This window comes from Aplidium turbinatum, chromosome 2, assembly GCF_918807975.1.
Source record: "Aplidium turbinatum chromosome 2, kaAplTurb1.1, whole genome shotgun sequence".
Classification (NCBI taxonomy): Eukaryota; Metazoa; Chordata; class Ascidiacea; order Aplousobranchia; family Polyclinidae; genus Aplidium; species Aplidium turbinatum.
The window spans coordinates 30,313,537-30,333,271 of NC_137473.1; the positions used below are offsets into that span (position 1 = coordinate 30,313,537).

General features: G+C 39.0%; 1 protein-coding gene across 1 annotated transcript; it reads right to left on the reverse strand.

The window, feature by feature from the left end:
• Positions 1–11,265: 11,265 nt before the first annotated feature.
• Positions 11,266–12,624, reverse strand: LOC145788493 (uncharacterized). The gene has a single exon (XM_082600255.1). It carries the CDS (start codon positions 12,622–12,624, stop codon positions 11,266–11,268), a length of 1,359 nt encoding a protein of 452 aa, XP_082456381.1.
• Between the last annotated feature and the right edge of the window lie 7,111 nt (positions 12,625–19,735).

Genomic DNA, 19,735 nt, shown 5'->3' on the forward strand with positions numbered 1-19,735 from the left:
CCTGGTCCCCACGGCTTAGGCGCCTATGGTTAAAATGATTAGTTTGGATCAACAAATGTGTGACCTACACTCCTACAGCTTAGATTGAAAGGAAATTATCGGGTAGGCTACCGTAGCCTAGTTATCCCGACCAGCAAAAATTTGTTCCAAGAACCCAGTTAGCCTAACAGTTCATTTTTACATTGTAGTAATAGAATGAAAAGGCTAACCAAGCGTGTGGCCTATCGTTTTAACGTCGCTAAACGTTGAAATTGTGTAGAAAAGGGTGCTTTTGCTGACTAGGATACGTTGAAACTGAGAAACATTCACAGAAGCCCTACGATACGTTGCATTTTTAAGATAATGTATTCAGACGTTGAATCAATGTACAAATGAAATGTTATGCTAAATGGGTTCTTGAAACAAATCGTAGGGCTTCTGTGAATGTTTCTCAGTTTCAAAGTATCCTAGTCAGCAAAAGCACCCTTTTCTACACGATTTCAACGTTTAGCGACGTTAACACGATAGGCCACACATTTGTTTAGCCTTTTCATTCTGTTACTACAATGTAAAAATGAACCGTGTTCTTGGAACAAATTTTTGCTGGTCGGGATAACTAGGCTACGGTATCCGATAATTTCCTTTCAATCCAGGCTGTAGGCCACACATTTGTTGGTCCAAACTAATCATTTTAACTATTCAAAAGTACTAACTTATAGACATAAACATGATTTTTTTTTTTTTTTTTTTTTGTAACATTTTCTTTGTTTTATTTTTCCTTCATATCTGAAAAGTTGCGACCGTGCCAAATTTTTTTCAACTCAATAACTTACTTCGGTCACAAGCACGTTTTAACGTTCGCGTTTTGTCGCTTTTACCTTTTTCTACACCTTTGCTATGTTGACGTGTATTGTTTTTGATATCATGATCAGAAATAAAAACAACTGAACTGACATGACGAATTCAAGCACGTTTTAACGTTCGCGTTTTGTCGCTTCTACCTTTGCTATGTTGACGTGTATTGTTTTTCATATGATGGTCAGAAATAAAAACAACTGAACTGACATGACGAATTTTAATTTAATAGTTCAAACATTTTATTTTTATTTCTCTCTGCACGATTTCAACGTTTAGCGACGTTAAAACGATGTAAAAACGGCAATTATAATTAGGCTACGGTACCCGATAATTTCCTTTCAAAAATTTCAAAAACTCGCCGAATAGGGCACTCGCCGAAAAGGGCTCTCGCCGAATCGGACTAGTCGAATCGGACTCGCCGAATAGTAGCAGACCCCCATAATATTGCCATGAACGTGACTATTCCAGCAGCGTAAGTTACTCTACGCTCTACTTTGAAATTTCCTCACCGTATGTCAATGTACTTAGATAAATCATGGAATGGTAGTGCCGGGAATAAGCTATTCGACTTATACACGGGAGAAGGAAATATCACCGATTTTCAGCTCAAAAGTAGGGATTCGACTTATACACGCGATCGACCTATACTCGAGTAGGCAATATGCGGTAGTGCAGGAGTGTATATTAATGAGTGTATGAGATGTATATATTTTCACATAATATACGTCAATACAGTGCTTATTGAAGCAAAACACGGATGACAGTTTTGAAAAATGCATTTTTTTTTAAGTTGTATTCACGTAATTGTTCGTTGTGTCGTAGTTTCAACTCGATAAAGTTTGCTAAAATCGATTTCATGTTTGAAGTCGCAGAAAATCTAAGGGACGTTCGGATATATCGTGAAATGAGAATAAACATTCAACCTCGCATTCGTTTTTTCGCTACCACGCGTTTTGACTTTAAAGTTGCTCTTCACGCGCGCGAAGATTAGCAGTGTGTGACTGTGAGCGTGCGTGCCTTGCGCATCTTAGTAGAATTCACGTTCCAGAGAAAGCCGTGCGATCAGCTTCTGTTTTGCGGGCAAGAGCAAGGTAGGCTGATTATCGCTTTCAGCATTCTTTAAGTCCGTTTAAATGATCTAAAACTCTTTCGCGAAGTGTTTTATTTTTGAAACACCTTGAAATAGCCATTTTTGTTGCCCCTCAACCATAAGTTTATGGGGGGCGCCGCCCCCCGGCCCCCCGGAAGTCGGCTCGTATGTAGTTTTGGGTCTTGTTTTTGACACAACTGCACTAAATAGTGGTTAGAAAAGTGGCGTCACTGTTCAATTTCAAAGCCATATAGGACACAATATCCTTCAACTAGCCTGCAGGCATCATAATTATGGAGCTTGTTTGTGGAGGAGCAGCTTCATGTGGTGACACAGAATCACCACATGAAGCTGTATTTAAAAGCTTTGCAGAAGTTTGGGTGAACAACATAAATGTTTAAGTTTATGAAACTTTCCAAACGAACAACAGAAAATTGAATAGAATTAAAGAATCGGTTCTAGATTTCTTATTCAGTTGGCTTCAAAATGGAATAAACATACGAGAAGATTACAAAAAGTTGGCTAAATTTAGCGGAAACTGCAAAACTGCGGAAATCATCATCATCGGGGGTAAGGGTTAGAGAGCATAGATTACTCGATTGTTAGAGTTAGGGTAAGTGGAAACTGCGATTAACGAGGGTAAGGGTTAGAGCATAGATTACCGTACTCTATGGTTAGAGTTAGAGTAAAGTTTAGTGGAAACTGCGGAAAAATGTTTGCGAAAAATGTTTGCGGAAACTGGGGTCAGCGAAAGTTAGGGCTAGAGCTTAGATTAGTCTATGGTTAGGATTAGCGGAAACTGCGATCAGCGACTTCAGCTTTTTTTTCTTTTTTCTCTCGATCTTTTCAGGGTACGAACTGTTCAGGGTACAAACTAGATTGCATCCTCTCTAACCCTAACCCTCGCTGATCGCAGTTTCGCAAACATTTTTCCGCAGTTTCCGCTAACCTTTACCCTAACCATTAGGGTGGGTCGATTACTCCATTTATCATATAAATTTGAACATAGGTGCGACTTCACCTTCTAAACATTTCCTCAAAGTTTAAAATCGTTTTGTGCACAGCAACCCATTACCCTAATGACCCCTGTTCCTATAACAGGGTTGCCAGATTGGGCAAAAAGTAGCGAAAATTTTTGTCGTTTTACCTCATCTTTTCGCCAAATCCGGCAATTCTGCGCAGTGAGCGAACTTCTAATAGTTGTGCGGTTTAACACGCCACAAAAAAACTTTGTGAAACTGACTCTTTATCTTATTCATGCGATAATGATCCGAATTTCATGGAGAGTGTCTCAACAAGTAATGCCTACAATACCATCCCAATCCCTTGTGTTGCAAGGGAAGCCGATCGAAAGATGGTTTCTAACGAAACAGTTGCTGCTATTGCCACTGCTACTTTGCAGGATGTGTTAGGAAGAGACTTCTCCACAGACATCATTATTGACCCACGGAAGGTGAGACATAGCTGAGTCAAGAGGCGTACTGGATTGAAACCAACCCAACATGTCGTCAATAATTTTATATCGCTCTATTTCGATGAGAGAAAGGATGAATCATATGTCTTTGATGACTACCACCACAGGAGAAAAATAAAAAAATACCATTACGTTTTACTGACACAACCTAGTGACATCTACATCTCTCATGTCACAACACCAAGTGATCATTCAGTTGACATTTTAAAATGTATGATCGACGAGAATATGAACATGGATGGAGTTTGAATAACAGGTTGTGACGGGACAGCAGTGAACACTGGGAATCGTAATGGAGTAATTGCTAGAATAGAAGATCATATCCATTATCCAGCATAAATTTCCGTGGAATATATGTTGGCCCATGCTGCCCATCAATGAGTTACCATTGCGGCTTCTATTTGGATTATTTGGAAAGACATCTGGTCCAGAAACATTCATTGGTGAAATTGGCGATATTCTGTGGTCAAACCTTATAGCCTTGGAGATCGCATTGTTTGATAAAATTGAAACTCCCCAATCCCCATTTGCCAAAATTGGAAAATTCAAAGGATTTAAGCACAGACCAAATGTACCTTTTGGAAATCTGCCATGCAATCAGTTCCGGGGAATGCTCTGAAACACTCTTACACAGAGATCCTGAAAAATGTAATCATTCACAGGAGCAAATCGAATGTGCCGCTATGTTAGTCAAAACCATCCATCAAAAGCTGTTGACATTGACACAATTCATTGCAACTGTATATGAGCCTTTATGGTTTGCCACTAAGATGGCCACAGATATCAGCGATGCTCCAGCAGTACTTTTCCTTATGATACAACTCAGTCGTGGACTTGAGCTAGTAGAAGTGCAGTCTGTCATCGACAAATTGATCAAGCAAAATTGTTATGCGGCTCATCTCGAAAACTTGCTATATGCCATGTTTCATGACAGTAGACCTGCCATTAGTGAGGCAGCTGTTAGGCGAAATCTGAAAGCTCGAAAGCTTTCATCTACAATAATACGAAGATTCCATCGCCCTGCTGATCAATTTTATCTTAATGCAATGGATTATATTGATATGGTCGACTGAGCATAGATTGACGTTACTGAATCACCATTATTATCATCTAAGAGTGAGGATAAACTTTGGGATGCAATAAAGTAAGTCCCAGTGAAGTCGTCATACACACCACAGACTCAAGCCGTTGAAAGAATGAATCGTGTGCTGGTAGTCGCTGAGGTCAGCCTCAAAACTAGGGTGGAGTGAAAAAAAGTTTTTCTGTCTTATCAATGAAGAGGGTTGATAAAAAGGTGTCATAAGGTCTAATATTGACTTTAAAAATATTTTTTTGATGTGGCACCCAAAATCGAGCGTGCCACCCAGCCCCATGGGTCACGCAAAGGTCAAAATTCATGAAAACAGCATAACTTTTTTTCTAATGCTCCTAGAAAGCTGGGAGTAGGCTTAAAAGTTGCAGAACAGCTATGTTCCTATATGCTTTAAAACAGTGGTTCTCAACCGGGGGTCCGCGGACCCCTGGGGGTCCGCGAAGCAATTTCAGGGGGTCCGTGAAAGTTTCCGAGTTTGCAGAATGATTAATAAATTACAAATTTAAAAATTGGTTGGTTGTGCTTTATTTGTGTACTGTATTACCGTGATTTTCCAACTGTACTTCCCAACGAACTGGTGTGATGTCCTTTGAACTTTCAAAGGACATTGCACAAAGGTTTGGTTTCCTAACTAAAAAAATATACAAATAGAGATGTACCGATATATCGGTATCGGTATCGGTGATATCGGCCATTTTTTGAGTATCGGTATCGGTATCGGCAAAATTTGGCCGATACTGTGGCCGATACTAAACACGGAAAAAAAGGCTTTTGCTGCGGATTTTCTAGAGAAGCAAAGATATAAATTTTTTATAGTAGTAACTAACGTCACATTGATGTAGAAAAATAACAACCTGTTTAAATTTTTGATAGTCACACTCCCATGACTTCTTGCGCGCAAGTTTTAACATTGGTTGCTTAGAGTGATTCTTTCACTTAAACAAAACATTTTGTTTCAGCGGTTTTGCGTTGTTCGATTCTTAAATTGTGTAAGGAGACTCAATTTCTCCAATATTTATCATTTGTGTTTCTTTTTTACTCTCAGCAGAGTATGAAACTTGTAAAAGTTTTTCATCCATACAACGTCATTATTGCGTTCATAAACGTAGTTGCACTGATGAGAATTTAATATTCGAAAACGCGTTCTGCAACACTGTTTTTTGCACTCTGCAATGCCTGATGCAGATTTATCTGTAGATTTCCATCACGCATTGAAGCGGTGATCTGATAATGAAATTTTCTACGGTTCGAGAAAAAGTTTTCTCTGCCTATAAAACGTTGAATGGTAGTTTAATTAATTATTTCTGAAAGTTCCTTGGTTTCATATTATCTGAATTAAATTATTATATCTGAAATCGGCATAATAACGTGACATCATCTAAACGTAACAGAAATAGCGAAGAGCAAGTATCACTATAAAAAAAAAACACAAAAATGCAACGCAAATAGGCAACATCAAAAGACATGGATGTTCTTTGACTTGTCAGCAGCAAGTGGTGATAACTGTGGCTGTGGGAGTTTGTTGCGCAGCCTACTTAGCCTACTCTGACATTGTTTAAGCTTGATGAGTTTATTACAACGAAAGGTGGAAATTAAATCACAAACTGATAGAACCAGCTTACTAAAAACAACCAAGTTACATGTTTTTTTTAAACGTTTAGCAACGTAAAAACGATGCAAAATTATACATTTTTGCTACCTTGGTAGTCTTGGCCTGGCAAAAGCTTCTCAACCAAACGACAAGCGCCCTTAAGGGTAGAACCTTTGACATACTGATATCCAATTGAACGAACCCGAACCATCAGATGTTAGGTTGTCCGTCCAATTGTGGCTATTTCAGCATTCAGCCAGAGAGTTGATTATTACTTTAAACTTTTTTTGGTAATTACACAACAAACAAGAGCAATAGCAGTGGTGGGAAGTTGCATTTTTCCTTTGTTCCGAGAAACGCAACCTTGATGACGTCATGAACAGCGTAGCTTCTGATTGGTTGATGATTCAATGGGATATCAGTATGTTAAAGTGCCTACCGCCCTTAGGTTGCACATTACTTGTCGTATAGTTTTTGTACGACTACACAAATGACTTGGTTTACATTTTACATCTTATTATCAATTATGATTGCCTATTTGGAGAGTTTGCGCAAACTCTTTATTAATTTTTCAGAAACCCCAATTATGATATAATGTTTCTTCCCTTATACCCCAGCTCTCAATCACGGTGGCCTTTCATTACTAAAACCTACTATTATGACACAACATTGAGTTGGGATTGGATTCTTGAATCTTCAAGTACCAAGGACTTCGAAATCCGTCCATTGTCACTCATAATGACGTAATAATGCCCCTTTGGCCCCTAATGTTGCCCATTTGAAGTTCCCCTTGCTGCTCTATAAATTTCCAAATTTGGTTGGTTTTGTGGCGTATTTTGGAATTTATTTATTGTAAGCGCTAAACTTGAACACAACTAATTTTAAATTTAGGGGATTTTTTGGTTTTAGACTAATTTGTCACTGTGTCAGTCGCGGTGGTGCCACCGCTTGTGTTTTAGCACAAGATCTTGTGGTTTTACTTTTGATCTTGTGCTCTTGTGCTTTAAGTTTTACCTTATTTGCATAAAACTATTAAAAAAAGCTTTTTTTAATAGTTTTATGCAAATAAGGTAAAACTTAGCATTTGATATAATTACTTGCAAATACCAAAATTGCTTCTTTTTGTAACACTAAAGTATCGGCCAAAATATCGGTATCGGCCTAAAAAAGTGATATCGGTATCGGTATCGGCCAAAATATTGGTATCGGTACATCTCTATATACAAATGAATTAGTTTTTTTAATAAGGCTTTGTTCAACTTAATTCTGTTGAGACAGCAGTCTAATGATCAATGCTTAACTTAGACTGCTGACTAACCTTTGCATTGCTATCACCACTCACAGTTTTGCAATGACAAAGATTATAACGAATTAATATTAATTAGAAATGAAAAAAGCGAGAAATTCTTTGTAATGGTCGCAAAATTCTATTGATTTTGATAAAATTTATAGAAAAACATCAAATAAACATAATTAAAGATTATTTATTTTTGATGCTGTGTGCCAACATATAGCTCATAACATAACTTCGTCAACGTCATCAATCGTCATAAGTGCGTCGCAAGTTCAGCAAATTCTTCTAAGTGTGTCGTTTCGAAACTTCTGAAACATTTGATTCCATTATAGGAGAAGCGATATACTAAAATTTTTGTAAGGGTCCGCGACCGCTTCGAAGGTATCAAAAGGGGTCCGCCAAAACAAAAAGGTTGAGAACCATTGCTTTAAAAGAACATTTTGTTCTAAATGCATCTATTGGGCAGATATTCAAAAAAACGAATTTTTTCCATTTTTGGGGGCAAATTTAGATGAAATTGCATTTATTTGATGCTTAAATACATTTTTTTACTACACTTTGTTTAATTATTTTGGGTGTTATTATGAGTCAGTCTACATATTTGGACAGATGGGAACCTTGGCTATTTTAGTTGAATGGTTATGGTTGGTTACCTATAGTTTGTTGGTAGATAGGCCTACTCATAGGCGTCGATTTTTTCTTAGAAGAGAGGAATTCTGGGTGGGCAAGAGTTTTCAAACAGATTTCATTGAATGTGTGTTTGCAAATTCGCAATGGTTCAGTCTTCGAAATTAGCATATTTTTACTTCGGCAAAAACGTTGCCAAGGCCAAACGGCAAAATTTGAAATTGCCTCGGCAATTGCTGTGAATATTTATTAGGAAAAGATTGTACTAAAACATGTAAAACGAGAAGCGAAAAATATACTAGAGTAGTCTATTACGAACGCATTGTTTGATTTGTTGTGATGTAATAATACCAAAAGTAGTGATAAAGCGAGCAACGCGATACGCACGCTGTTACGGTAATTCACGTTAAAAAACTCACGGGGAGGGGAAAGTAAGTTAATTTTGGGTTGATTCAACGTTTGAGTCAGCACAAATCGATTTAATTTTTCCGGCGGGTTATATTGCGTAACAACAATGCCCAATAAGAAATTTACGTTTGTTTTACATGAATTCGACATCTAGCGATGTTGAATTATCATAAAATAACGTAAATTACTCAACCAGGTACAGGTAACATATTAATAGCTCCCTGCGAGAAGATTGCCTCGATTTACGTAAGCTTATAAGCCAACATAATTTCGGCACAATTGGGACACTGCGAGCAACACAAAGTCTGTTTGATGAACTAGTCAGAATCGGTATCATCAGATGCTGTATCAGCTGGACGAGATAACGGAAAGCGAGGCGCAACAAGGAGTAGATGCTTACAATAATTTGACGTCTACTGGAGTTAAATCAATGCAAATAGCAGGCCTTGAAACACCTTTTTTTTCCGGCGGCCAAATGTGTCCGACTGAAGCAAGCTGTTCGGCGGCCAATCACAAGCACATGGCGGCCATCGGAACTTCGACACACATTTTTACTTCGGCAGAAGCGAAAAATATACTAGAGTAGTCTATCACGACCACACTGTTTTTTTTTACATTAATTCGACATCTAGCAACGTTGAATTATCATAAAATAACGTGAATTGCTCAACCAGATACAGGTAACAAATTAATAGCTCCCTGCGAGAAGATTGCCTCGATTTACGTATACACTAACATAATTTCGGCACAATTGGGATACTGCAAACAACAAAAAGTCTGTTTGATAAAGAACTAGCTGTCATAATCGGAATCATCAGATGCTGTATCGGAGCACGAGGTTGTCGCGTCATCACTGGAATCAGACACGTCAAGAGGCTCATAGCTTGGCTGTAAATCTATATCGTCTTTGCCGTTCGCAATGAAGCGTCCACGTTTTGCGGCTTTCGGGCTTTGATACCACTCCACAGGCCTCTTTTTTTTCATAAAGATCCATCAGGGTGTTGACTAGGGAATAAATCTATGCTGTGCCATAACGACTGGGAGGAATGTTTAACCCTAACATTACAAGCGCTCGTGTGGCCTCGGCATTTTCATTGCCGACGCTAATGCGCCATTTGCCGACGCTAATTTCGAAGACTGAATTTATTGCATCAATAAAGTGTATTGTGATGTCACTTGCATCCAGCTTATCGTCAGACATCAGCTGCTTGGTCACTCAATAATGTTAACAATTCAAGCATATACAGGGTGTATTGTGATTTATCGAGTGCTTTAACTCTTTTCTGGTCCTTTGTGATTATAAGTGGCAAAGTACTACTACTTTATTTACAAGGCCGCTTGTGTAAAATTTTCTCGGAACTTCATGGCGGACAAATGCGGCCGACGGAAGGGCGAGACCCGGCGGACAAAATGTCGGTTTTTGTAGGTTAATCGCGGCGATGGCCGCCTTCAGTTTCGAGGCCTGAATTATAGGGTGATATTTTTATAAAAGATTCTCCCAGCTGGGCACGTGTCTAAGCGCCGGCGAAGTAGGAAGTATAGTCAAACAGGCAAATGCGCGGAGGTTTTTTAAAAACTTTATTCTACATCATTTAATAAGCGGAAAATTCGTCTTATTTTTGTTCAGTTATGTTCGTCTAGTACTGCTCTATGATCGTGCAAAAAATCACAAACTTACGACTTGTGGTTTCGCGTCACGGTAATTAACGCTATTACTAGCGCATTCACGCAATTAACGTTGATTCAACGTCGTTAGACGTTAAATCAACGTTAAAGCATCGACTTTGATGGCTGGGATCGTTTTAACTCTAGATCTGACAATTCATTTCCTAGTTTTGTAAAAAAAAAACACGTTTCTTTAATACAGAACTTTTATCACCGTTACCTCATTGTTGATTGGATTATTTCGTTTATTCGATTATGTCAACCTGGGAAAGATATTGTTTACGCTACGAAATGTTGTGATGCAACAATACAATGAAAAGAGTCGGAAGATAGCCCTAATACAATAAAAACAAAAATGTGCTTTGAACAAAGAGACGATCGGTGGTAAAAGAAAGTAGAAATGCAGCTGTGAAGGTTTTAGTTCCATTGTTCTCTATAAATAGAGGAGATTAAATAAACGAACTAATTTTTGAAGTTTTTAACAAAGCGTTGGTACGCTACAGTCCTGTCCTCTTTTTCTACGGTTTCAAACAGTTCTTTAATTTCCTGAAAGTTCTTGAGTTGCCATCGACCACCGCGAAGGGCCTCAATTTGCGCCAAAGCTGTTACGTTATCTGCCTTGAAAATATCAATGTCCTTGGGTAAGTGAGAGGGCGTGCTGTCATACACTCCTTCCTCGCCAGTATGCTCCTTCAAGCAGCAATCTATTTCAAGACTTTCTATTGGACCATCCTCCTCAGTTAGAAACCGACGCAATGCACGTCCAATGTAGAGCAAGTTCTTCTTCTTTGAGGGATATATACATGCATACCATCGGCTTCTGACTGATGCTTCATCGTTCGGTGGAGACAAAGTTTGCCAAAACAATTTCAAATTATGTTCCCAACTAGAAGCTTGCGAAAATAGGGAACACTTGACTCGCTTTTCTTTCTCAACAACACCCCTTTTCTTTTTTGAAATCCTCTCCTCCTTTTCTTGAATTGCCTTTAAAAAGTCGTCACTAGTTATCACCCGTCCTTTCAAGTCCACCTTTCGCCGTTTCTGTGGGGGCCGTGACGTTGGCTCCTTTATTTTGGTTAGCAACAGCTCCTCAAAGCTAGCTGTTGCACTATCTTGCGGTTGTGCAAGTGCAATAGGCCGTGGAATCCACGCCGCTACCCACTCCATTCCATCACTAGGTGGAAGGTCAGGTTTTTTTTCCAATAGCCAAACAGACATTGCAATCACACATTCCCTCTGCTGTGATCGCTGTAGCTGTGCTACTGGAAGCAGGAAGTGTTGCAGTAGCAGGCTTACCTTTCTGGGGCGTATTTAAAGCTGTGGCAAGCAAATCTTCATCTTCTATAGACTTTCCCTCTGTCACCCACTTTTCGTATCTTTTCACCAGCCGTCTATCTAAACGCTCTCCTGGATATTTCGACTCATCTACTGGATATAATCCAGTAGTTTCAAAGCCCCTCTTGACGTTTTTTTCATTAAGGCAGTCTCGCCAAATTCTGCAGAGTTCATCCACAAAAAAAGACTTTCCAAGTGCCTGCTTGGCTCCATAGGCAGTACACCATTTATTAAGAACCTCTTCCCACTTTCGTTTTAATGGACCAAAACAAGTTACATCTAGTGGCTGTAATACATCAGTGACATGAGGTGGAAATTTGATTAAAATAATGTTGTTGTCCATAGCTGTTTTTATGACTCTGGCTGACACGTGACTGAGATGTCCGTCCATCAATAGCAAAATGGGTCTCACCTTTACTGTCGCAATAAAATGTTGGAACCATTCCAGAAACACGTCACTGTCCATCCACCCATTCTCACTGACAGCGTATGTAGTGCCACTAAGTTCGTTAGTACCCTTCCACGTACTCTGTAGATTTTTTCCTTGAAAGATGACCAGTGGGGATAACACATCACCTGCAGCATTACAACTAGCTAGAACCGTTGTATTTTGCCGACCTGCTCCACAAGTCACTTTGTAAGCTGTTTTTCTACGTGGACTCACGACTTTGCATCTTGCTGGATCGTGTGGGAAACCAGATTCATCGCAATTCCACACCTGGTGCGGTTGCAGGTTGTAGCCATTCACCACCTCCCGAAGGAGATCGTAGAAACCATAAATAATAAACGAATTACATGTAGCAGATTTTCTTGCGCTACTTATCATATTAGCTCTTTTCATGGACAGATGATTACGTTTCATAAAATTGCGTAGCCAATCATAACCCGGCTTCCCTGATGTAAACCTGGTTTTGAAGTTGTTGATTTCTAAATATTCTTGAACCACGTCCAGAATGTCGCTCTGCCGTGGGCTAAACCCATGCTGGCACAGAACCTTCACACACTGAGCCAAGGACGCCTCTACTTCCTCATCCAGTTCTGGCCTCCGACCCTTTTTCCGTGCAGGAACGTCATCCATCCTTGCTATCCTGCCCCTTATAGTGCTTTCTGGAATACTGTATTTCTTGGAAACTTTTCGTACGCTACTGGTGCCAAATTTGATTTCTTCAAGAGCTAACTGCATTATGTCTTCAGTCCACAAAGAAGCCATTGTAAAAGAAAAGATAGCTTTAGAATAATGAAATAGAGTAAAGTATTAGGAAGCCTACATTTTTCAAAAAATACGTTATTTATATAAGAATATATAGCGCAGGCTAGGCTAATTAATAGTTATTGTTAAACTATATTTTTTAAGCTCGTTCTGACCTTTTAAAAAAAAAATCACAACCTCACTGTTTTTTCTTAAGCTTGTTCTGACATTTCAAAGAGAAAATCACAACTTCTTTTTAGTAGTTTTGATCATTCAACTTCAGACAGCAAATCCGTCACTTTACATTGATTCAACGTCTGCGGACGTTGAATCAATGTAAAAATGATGGATTTTGCTGTCTGGGCTACTGAGCCATGTGATAAATCAAAGCCTTTGGTTGCGTCATAATGAATTACGTAATTCCAACTTATCGAGCGAGGAGCAAGATACGCGCGCCGGTATTTAAAAGAGAATTGCGGAGGAAAAGAGTGGAAAGCAAGATAAAGTTGTTTACCACAAAAATGAGCGTCACCGCGTAATAACTAAATTCTCGAAAACCTTTTCGAATGCACTGATTAATGATTTTAATTGGGAAAGAAAGCCAGAAAGTAGAAATTTTCCCATTCAGGTAAAAGTGAAACCACTCGACGTTGGACTAAAGCGGAAAATAACTCTATCACGTTGCCTTGCAAGGCGGCAGATCAAAGATAGCAAATCCGGTCGTAAAGTTGATTTTGCGTGAAAATTAGGTCGTTGAAATCAAGGCTTGATTACTCCTAACTTTGATGTGATATAGGCTTAATTTTTTTTTGTAGTCAGAGTGTAAAAATGGAGGTTTGATATTATCGAATTGAATCGCCGGTTTATACTTGTTTTGATACTCTAAATTGATGGACGGCGCATTATCGTAAAAACTGTCCAACCGCGCATTTGCCAGTTTGACTATAACCCAAATAAAACATCCAGCAATAGTAAGATTGAATCAATCTCTTAGTCTGGTGTAGTCTAAGAAAATTAGTTTTTTCTTGTAATCTAGTTGTCCTTACAATCACCTCGGCAATTGCCGACGCTAATTTCGAAAAGTGTGGTTAGTCTTTCTCACAAAGACTGCGTTTAGCGTCGCTGCAGCAATTAAGCTTTAATAGGTTGGATGTTTTCTTTCTTGCATCTTGCGATCTTATGAGCGCTGCTAAACTAAACAAACTTCTTTTATGTTTTCCTTTGCGACCTAAAAAGCGCGTAACTCGTGATTTGTTATCTTTAAAGAGGCGTCTTCGGACTTGCCGCATTTGTAAAAGCGATTGTTTTTAGTACGTCTTTAGTTTGTATCGGTTATTTTATTGTCATGTTCATTATGATGTCATATTCACATTCCCTTACGCTGACCGGGAACTGAAGTTTGATTGTGACGTAACGAAAGTGAGACCATTCGGAGAAAAGATCAAATTGCCGACGCAAATTTGGAGAAAAGATCAAACGTGGCTTTCTCTCACCAGGAATTGCCAGCTGTGGCAGTTGCCGTAGCAACAACAATGCAGTTTTTGCCGTTTTTCCACGCAGCGTTGTTACGGAATTGCTTTGTTCTGTCGGATACCTAGCGAGAGACATAGCGTAAAACAAGAAGTTGCGCTGCAGTTGGTTGGATAGTCCAGCGTTTAAGAAAAACGGAAATAATTGTAACGAACACTTCATAAGTGGCATGAAAACAGGGTGGGCGAAACATATTTTGCCCACCCTCGTTTCACGACAGGGTGGGCGTCGCCCACCCTGCCCACCCTATTTCGACGCCTATGGGCCTACTATACCATACCGTCTTTAGCATTAGCATATTATAGCGGACTTTATTATTGAGAGAACTTTACTTACTCATTGAACAGGATATTTAGAAGAGCACATATCTAGGTATTTAAATTAAAATAGAAAATGCACATCAAACCATAGCTAAGCCACAATTCGACTGACCTGCCACCATCCCCAGTCCACAATTGTTCAATCTGCAGGAAGTTAATTTAAAGCAACAGTAGCCAGCTTCGAGGAAATACATGCATATAAACCAGGGATTCATAGTATAGCATGAATCATAGTATGAATCCCTGATATAAACTATTGTATATACAGTTAGGGATGGGCAATTCAGAATAATTCACTATTCCAGAATTATTCCGGAATACTAAACCAAATCCAGAATCGAATCCAGAATACCGAATCCTATTAACTTCCAGGCTCCAGCAACACAAAAAGTAAACAATTTCGGACACAAAAGCTACACAATCAAAGCAAATGTTTGTTGCAATGCAACACATTAAGGCATTCTAAATGACTTCCAGGCAAACGGGAGCAGTGTTGCCAGATGATGGAAGCCGCTTGGCAACAAAAAGTAACTAAAATTTCACCAGATATTTAAAACACCTTAACAGGCCCGTAGCCTTTCTGGCAAAATCCCAACATTCTCGAGCAACAGCTACAATTATAATGATTTTGCCCAAAACAATTTTTTGGCCCCCCCACCTAAAAAAATTGGCCCCCCTTGCTCTGCGGTCTGACCCAACCCTGACCATAAATAAAGCAATTTCGCTTAAATACAAATAGTTTTTAAGACATAAAACACTGCCATCATCCATATGCAAACATCTTGCAAAACGTTTTCTATACAAGCAGGGATTATTTGCTAAAAAGACTTCACCAAAAAGTTAGTTGGTTCCAAGGTCAAAAAGCTTGGCAATAAAGACCTCTAAATTTCACCAGAATTTTTTAATTTGATATTCTATTTCGAGTTTAATTTAAATACCTAGATTAGATAATAGATATGTGTACTTCTAAATATCCTGTTTAATGATATTGATGAATATATAACATTCAATACAGGCCTCGAAATTCGTTTTTGTTGACGGCGGACAAACGTGTCCGGTCTGAGCAGCTATCTCGGCAGACAAATTAAGTTTCACGGCGGACACACCAGTTTTAGCCTCGATCGTCATGTTTAATCACTTTATCTTGATAATTCTTCGCCATTTGAAAACTATAGCTACTGTTCAGAAGGCTTTTTAAAATTTCAGCAAAGTCACTCCGAAAGGCTTTCATCAGACCAACGACGTGCACTTGAAGAGTCAAAGCGCCGTGTAGGTGCTTAATACGTCACATATCTGATTAGCTTCCACCGAACAAGGTCGTGTGGCTTCTTACGTCACAATGCTCTGGGCAGTTTGGGCACGAGTCGGAAAACTTCTACACTAACGCCACTATTTTCTGCTGTGCAAAGTTTCATTGGGCTTTTTTCTTTAGGTTTATTTTTGCGTGTCTTTTGAGCGAAAGTGAATTTTTCCTGGACGTTTTCTTTCTTACTGTAATACCAAAACTTAACAAACTTTGCTGCATCTTGCTGTAATATAGCCCACTCGTAGAATCTAATTTTGTAACCAACCTTATCAATATTACTCGATTAAAGCCAGACATTGTGACGTAAGACTTGAAGTAACGTTGCGCGTGATTAGTGTGGAAGTACCGGTATTCCCATCGATTCTTAACAAAGAATTTGCCTTTGTTACGCTGTTTCAATGTCAGCAATCGTTGAAGCAACGTAAAAATCGAAAGTTTTCCTTCTTGAATGGAATTAGGAGATACAGTACATTTTCTAGAATCTATATGCACGGAAAATTATATTCTCGCAACAATTGTTCGTGCTATGCAATGACGATTTGCATCGCTAGTTCCTGTGTTATTTCTCGGCGGACAAATATGACCGATCTAGATGGTACTTCTCGCGGACATCACATGCTGTGGGGCGGACATGTCCGCCGTGAATTTCGAGGCCTGCAATATCAAATTAAAAGATAGTATTCGCTTGCTTCAGTAAGTCCGCTACAATATGCTAATGCTAAGGACGGTATGGTATAGTAGGCCTATCTACCAACAAACTATAGGTAACCAACTAAAACCATTCAATTAAAATAGCCAAGGTTCACATCTGGCCAAATATGCAGACTGACTGACTCCATAATAACACCCAAAATAATTAAACAAAGTGTAGTAAAAAAATGTATTTAAGCATCAAATAAATGCAATTTCATCTAAATTTGCCCCCGAAAATGGAAAAAATCCTTTTTTTTGAATATCTGCCCAATAGATGCATTTAGAACAAAATGTTCTTTTAGAGCATACAGGAACATAGCTGTTCTGCAACTTTTAAGCCTACTCCCAGCTTTCTAGGAGCATTAGAAAAAAGGTTATGCTGTTTTCATGGATTTTGACCTTTGCGTGACCCATGGGGCTGGGTGGTACGCTTGATTTTGGGTGCCACATCAAAAAAATATTTTTAAAGTCAATATTAGACCTTATGACACCTTTTTATCAGCCCTCTTCATTAATATGACAGAAAAACTTTTTTTCACTCCACCCTACTCAAAACTGTCAGAAAGGAGAAAAGGAACTCTATGATTCATTCTATTTTAGATGCAAGGAAGCAGCGGCCTATATTTGAATCAAAGAAAGACTGTGTTGTTTAGTTTAACATCCAGGTATGGTTTTAACTCATTAAATTTCAATTGTGTTTCGTTTTCACTGTAGCCTACCTATTGAATATAATTTACCGTGAAGTACAAAATTGTATTTTCCATACCACCTGGGGTAAGTGGTTAGGAGCACACCATCAACTTGAAATTTTAACACTTTATTTAGTATGGCAAGCCTCACCTAAATACCGATTTATGCGACAATCCGACTATTTTGCGTGAAAATCGACCCACCCTACTAACCATAGAGTAATCTATGCTCTAATCCTAACCCTCGCTGATCGCAGTTTCTGCAACATTTTTCCGCAGTTTTGCAGTTTTCGCTAACCGCAGTTTCCGCTAAACTTTACCCTAACCACAGAGTAATCTATGATCTAACCCTAACCCTCGCTGATCGCAGTTTCCGCAAATATTTTTCCGTAGTTTCCGCTAACCCTAACCATACCCTAACCCTCGAGTTTGTTTGCGGAAACTCCGATCAGCAAGTTCGGCTTTGTGCTATTAAACTGCGACCAGCGACTTCGGTATTTTTTAATTTTTTCTCTTGATCTTTTCAGGGTACTAGGTTGCACCCGTTAGGGTTAGCGGAAACTGCGATCAGCGACTTCGGCTTGATGCTATCTTTCTCTCGATATTCTCGAAATTTTAAAGGCAGTGGCTATTTGACCGGCACCGGTCTTTGAATCTGAAACACTATTTGACCGGTCATGACGTCACTATGCAATCACTTTTTTTTCTTTTTCTCTTTCAAAGCAAAAGACGAGAAGCGCGTATATAAGTTCTAAATCCAACGATGTTATTCAACTTTTTAACATTCTACGATACGTCGCCGGCTCCTATTCTAGAGGGACTGAGTTCGATACTGCTGGTAGGACTATATCGATTTTTGTAGTTATTATCTTTTTTGTCCCGTACGCGTTGATGACGAAAAATAAAATGATTGATTGATGTGACCGTGTTTGCCGAACGAAGCATTACATTTTTGCTCTCAACAAGTTAGTTATATAGGCTACAATGCTTCTTTTAAAAAAATGGTTAGGCAAAATTTTGCTTTGAAAAGGAAAAAGAAAAAAAGTGACTGTATAATGACGTAATGACGGTCAAATAGTGTTTCAGATTCAAAGACCGGCGCCGGTCAAATAGCCACTGCCAATTTTAAAATGTTTGCCGAAACTGCGATCAGCGACTTCCACTTTTTTAATTTTTTCTCTCGATCTTTTCAGGGTACAAACTGAGGGTACGAACTGTTCAGGGTACGAACTAGGTTGCATCCGGACTTGTATACCAGTTCTAGCTCTCCTATTTAAGTGATCGGTGACCTCCTAGTCCTATAGCCTATAAACTCTTTCTGTTCTGTTTTTTGTTTTTAGTAGTAACCTACTTCTATCATGCTTTTCATTCCCGTAATTTTCTTGATATTGTCAAAATTTTTATTTTTGTCTTTCTTTTGTTTGTTTGCCTTGTTCCATCCCAGTTGTTGATGAAACTTTCAAACTTGGAATACGGTACAGTAGGCTAAAGCTATCTAAAAACTCAGTTTACATAATTGATTATTTATTGGGCTTAACAGTTCAGATCTCTCAAAATTCCAGGAGTTCTGCCTTCAATACGCAGAAAAAGGGATGAGCTCATGTTTAACATGAAGTTTTTTAACTTGCACAGCCGACAGTAGGCCTAATTGCTTTTTGCTTGGTTTCCACTTAATTTGCATAGGCCTATCATACCAGTTAAAATCTCAAACCATCTGAACAACAAACTAGTTTAAAAACTAGCCTAACAACTTGATAAACAGTCTTGCTTGTATTGGAAAATCAATAAATTCTTTTCGTTTATGTTTGCAAAATCAGAAAAATTTGTTTATAACTGGTCTAGTATTCCTGTGTTTCTACCTTTATAACCAGCAAAAATTTTTGCTTTTGCATATCCTACTCTAAACTTCCTCATAAAAATGTCTCGTTCATTAATTTTGAAGTCAGACTCCCTCAAACGAGAAAATGTCCTTACAAGTGAAGAAGCCCTCCAATTCGCATTGTGAAAAACGTAGAAGGTGACCTGCAAAACCTTTGCCACTTGAGCGCGCTCACCGCTAACCATCTTGCGGTAAACCATTTCACATAACCACAGAATTAACAAGAAAGAAACAGAAGCATGAGCTGTATGAAAAATAATGTGTGGGTTTCGAAAAGGTTAACCATTACACAACAAGGAAGGAAAAAAGCATGAGTTGCAAGGAAAAAATTGTGACTTTCCAAAAGAGATTGTAGAAGTAGGGTATTGCTCACTTGAAAAAGAGGTGGACAACTGAAGGGTCAGAGTGACAAAATTTGGTGCAACTACAGTTTGAGGCCTACCGCCCAGATGTGGGCATCCGCTACATTAAAAGCAGCGCGGTACTCGCTATACCTCTACTCGGGATAAACTAGCGTGCGCTACGTTACTTTTGTCTTAAGTTAGGCCTAGTCTTAAACATACAGGAAGTACTTCAATGGCGTCAAAATGACCTTACCCAACCCAGGGATATTTTTGTTTTGTTTTATTATCTTTATCCTGCATTGCCGGAAAGCGGACTTGAGCGCTATGCATCGGTGTACGCCTTCCGACGTACACCTGACCCACGCTGCAGC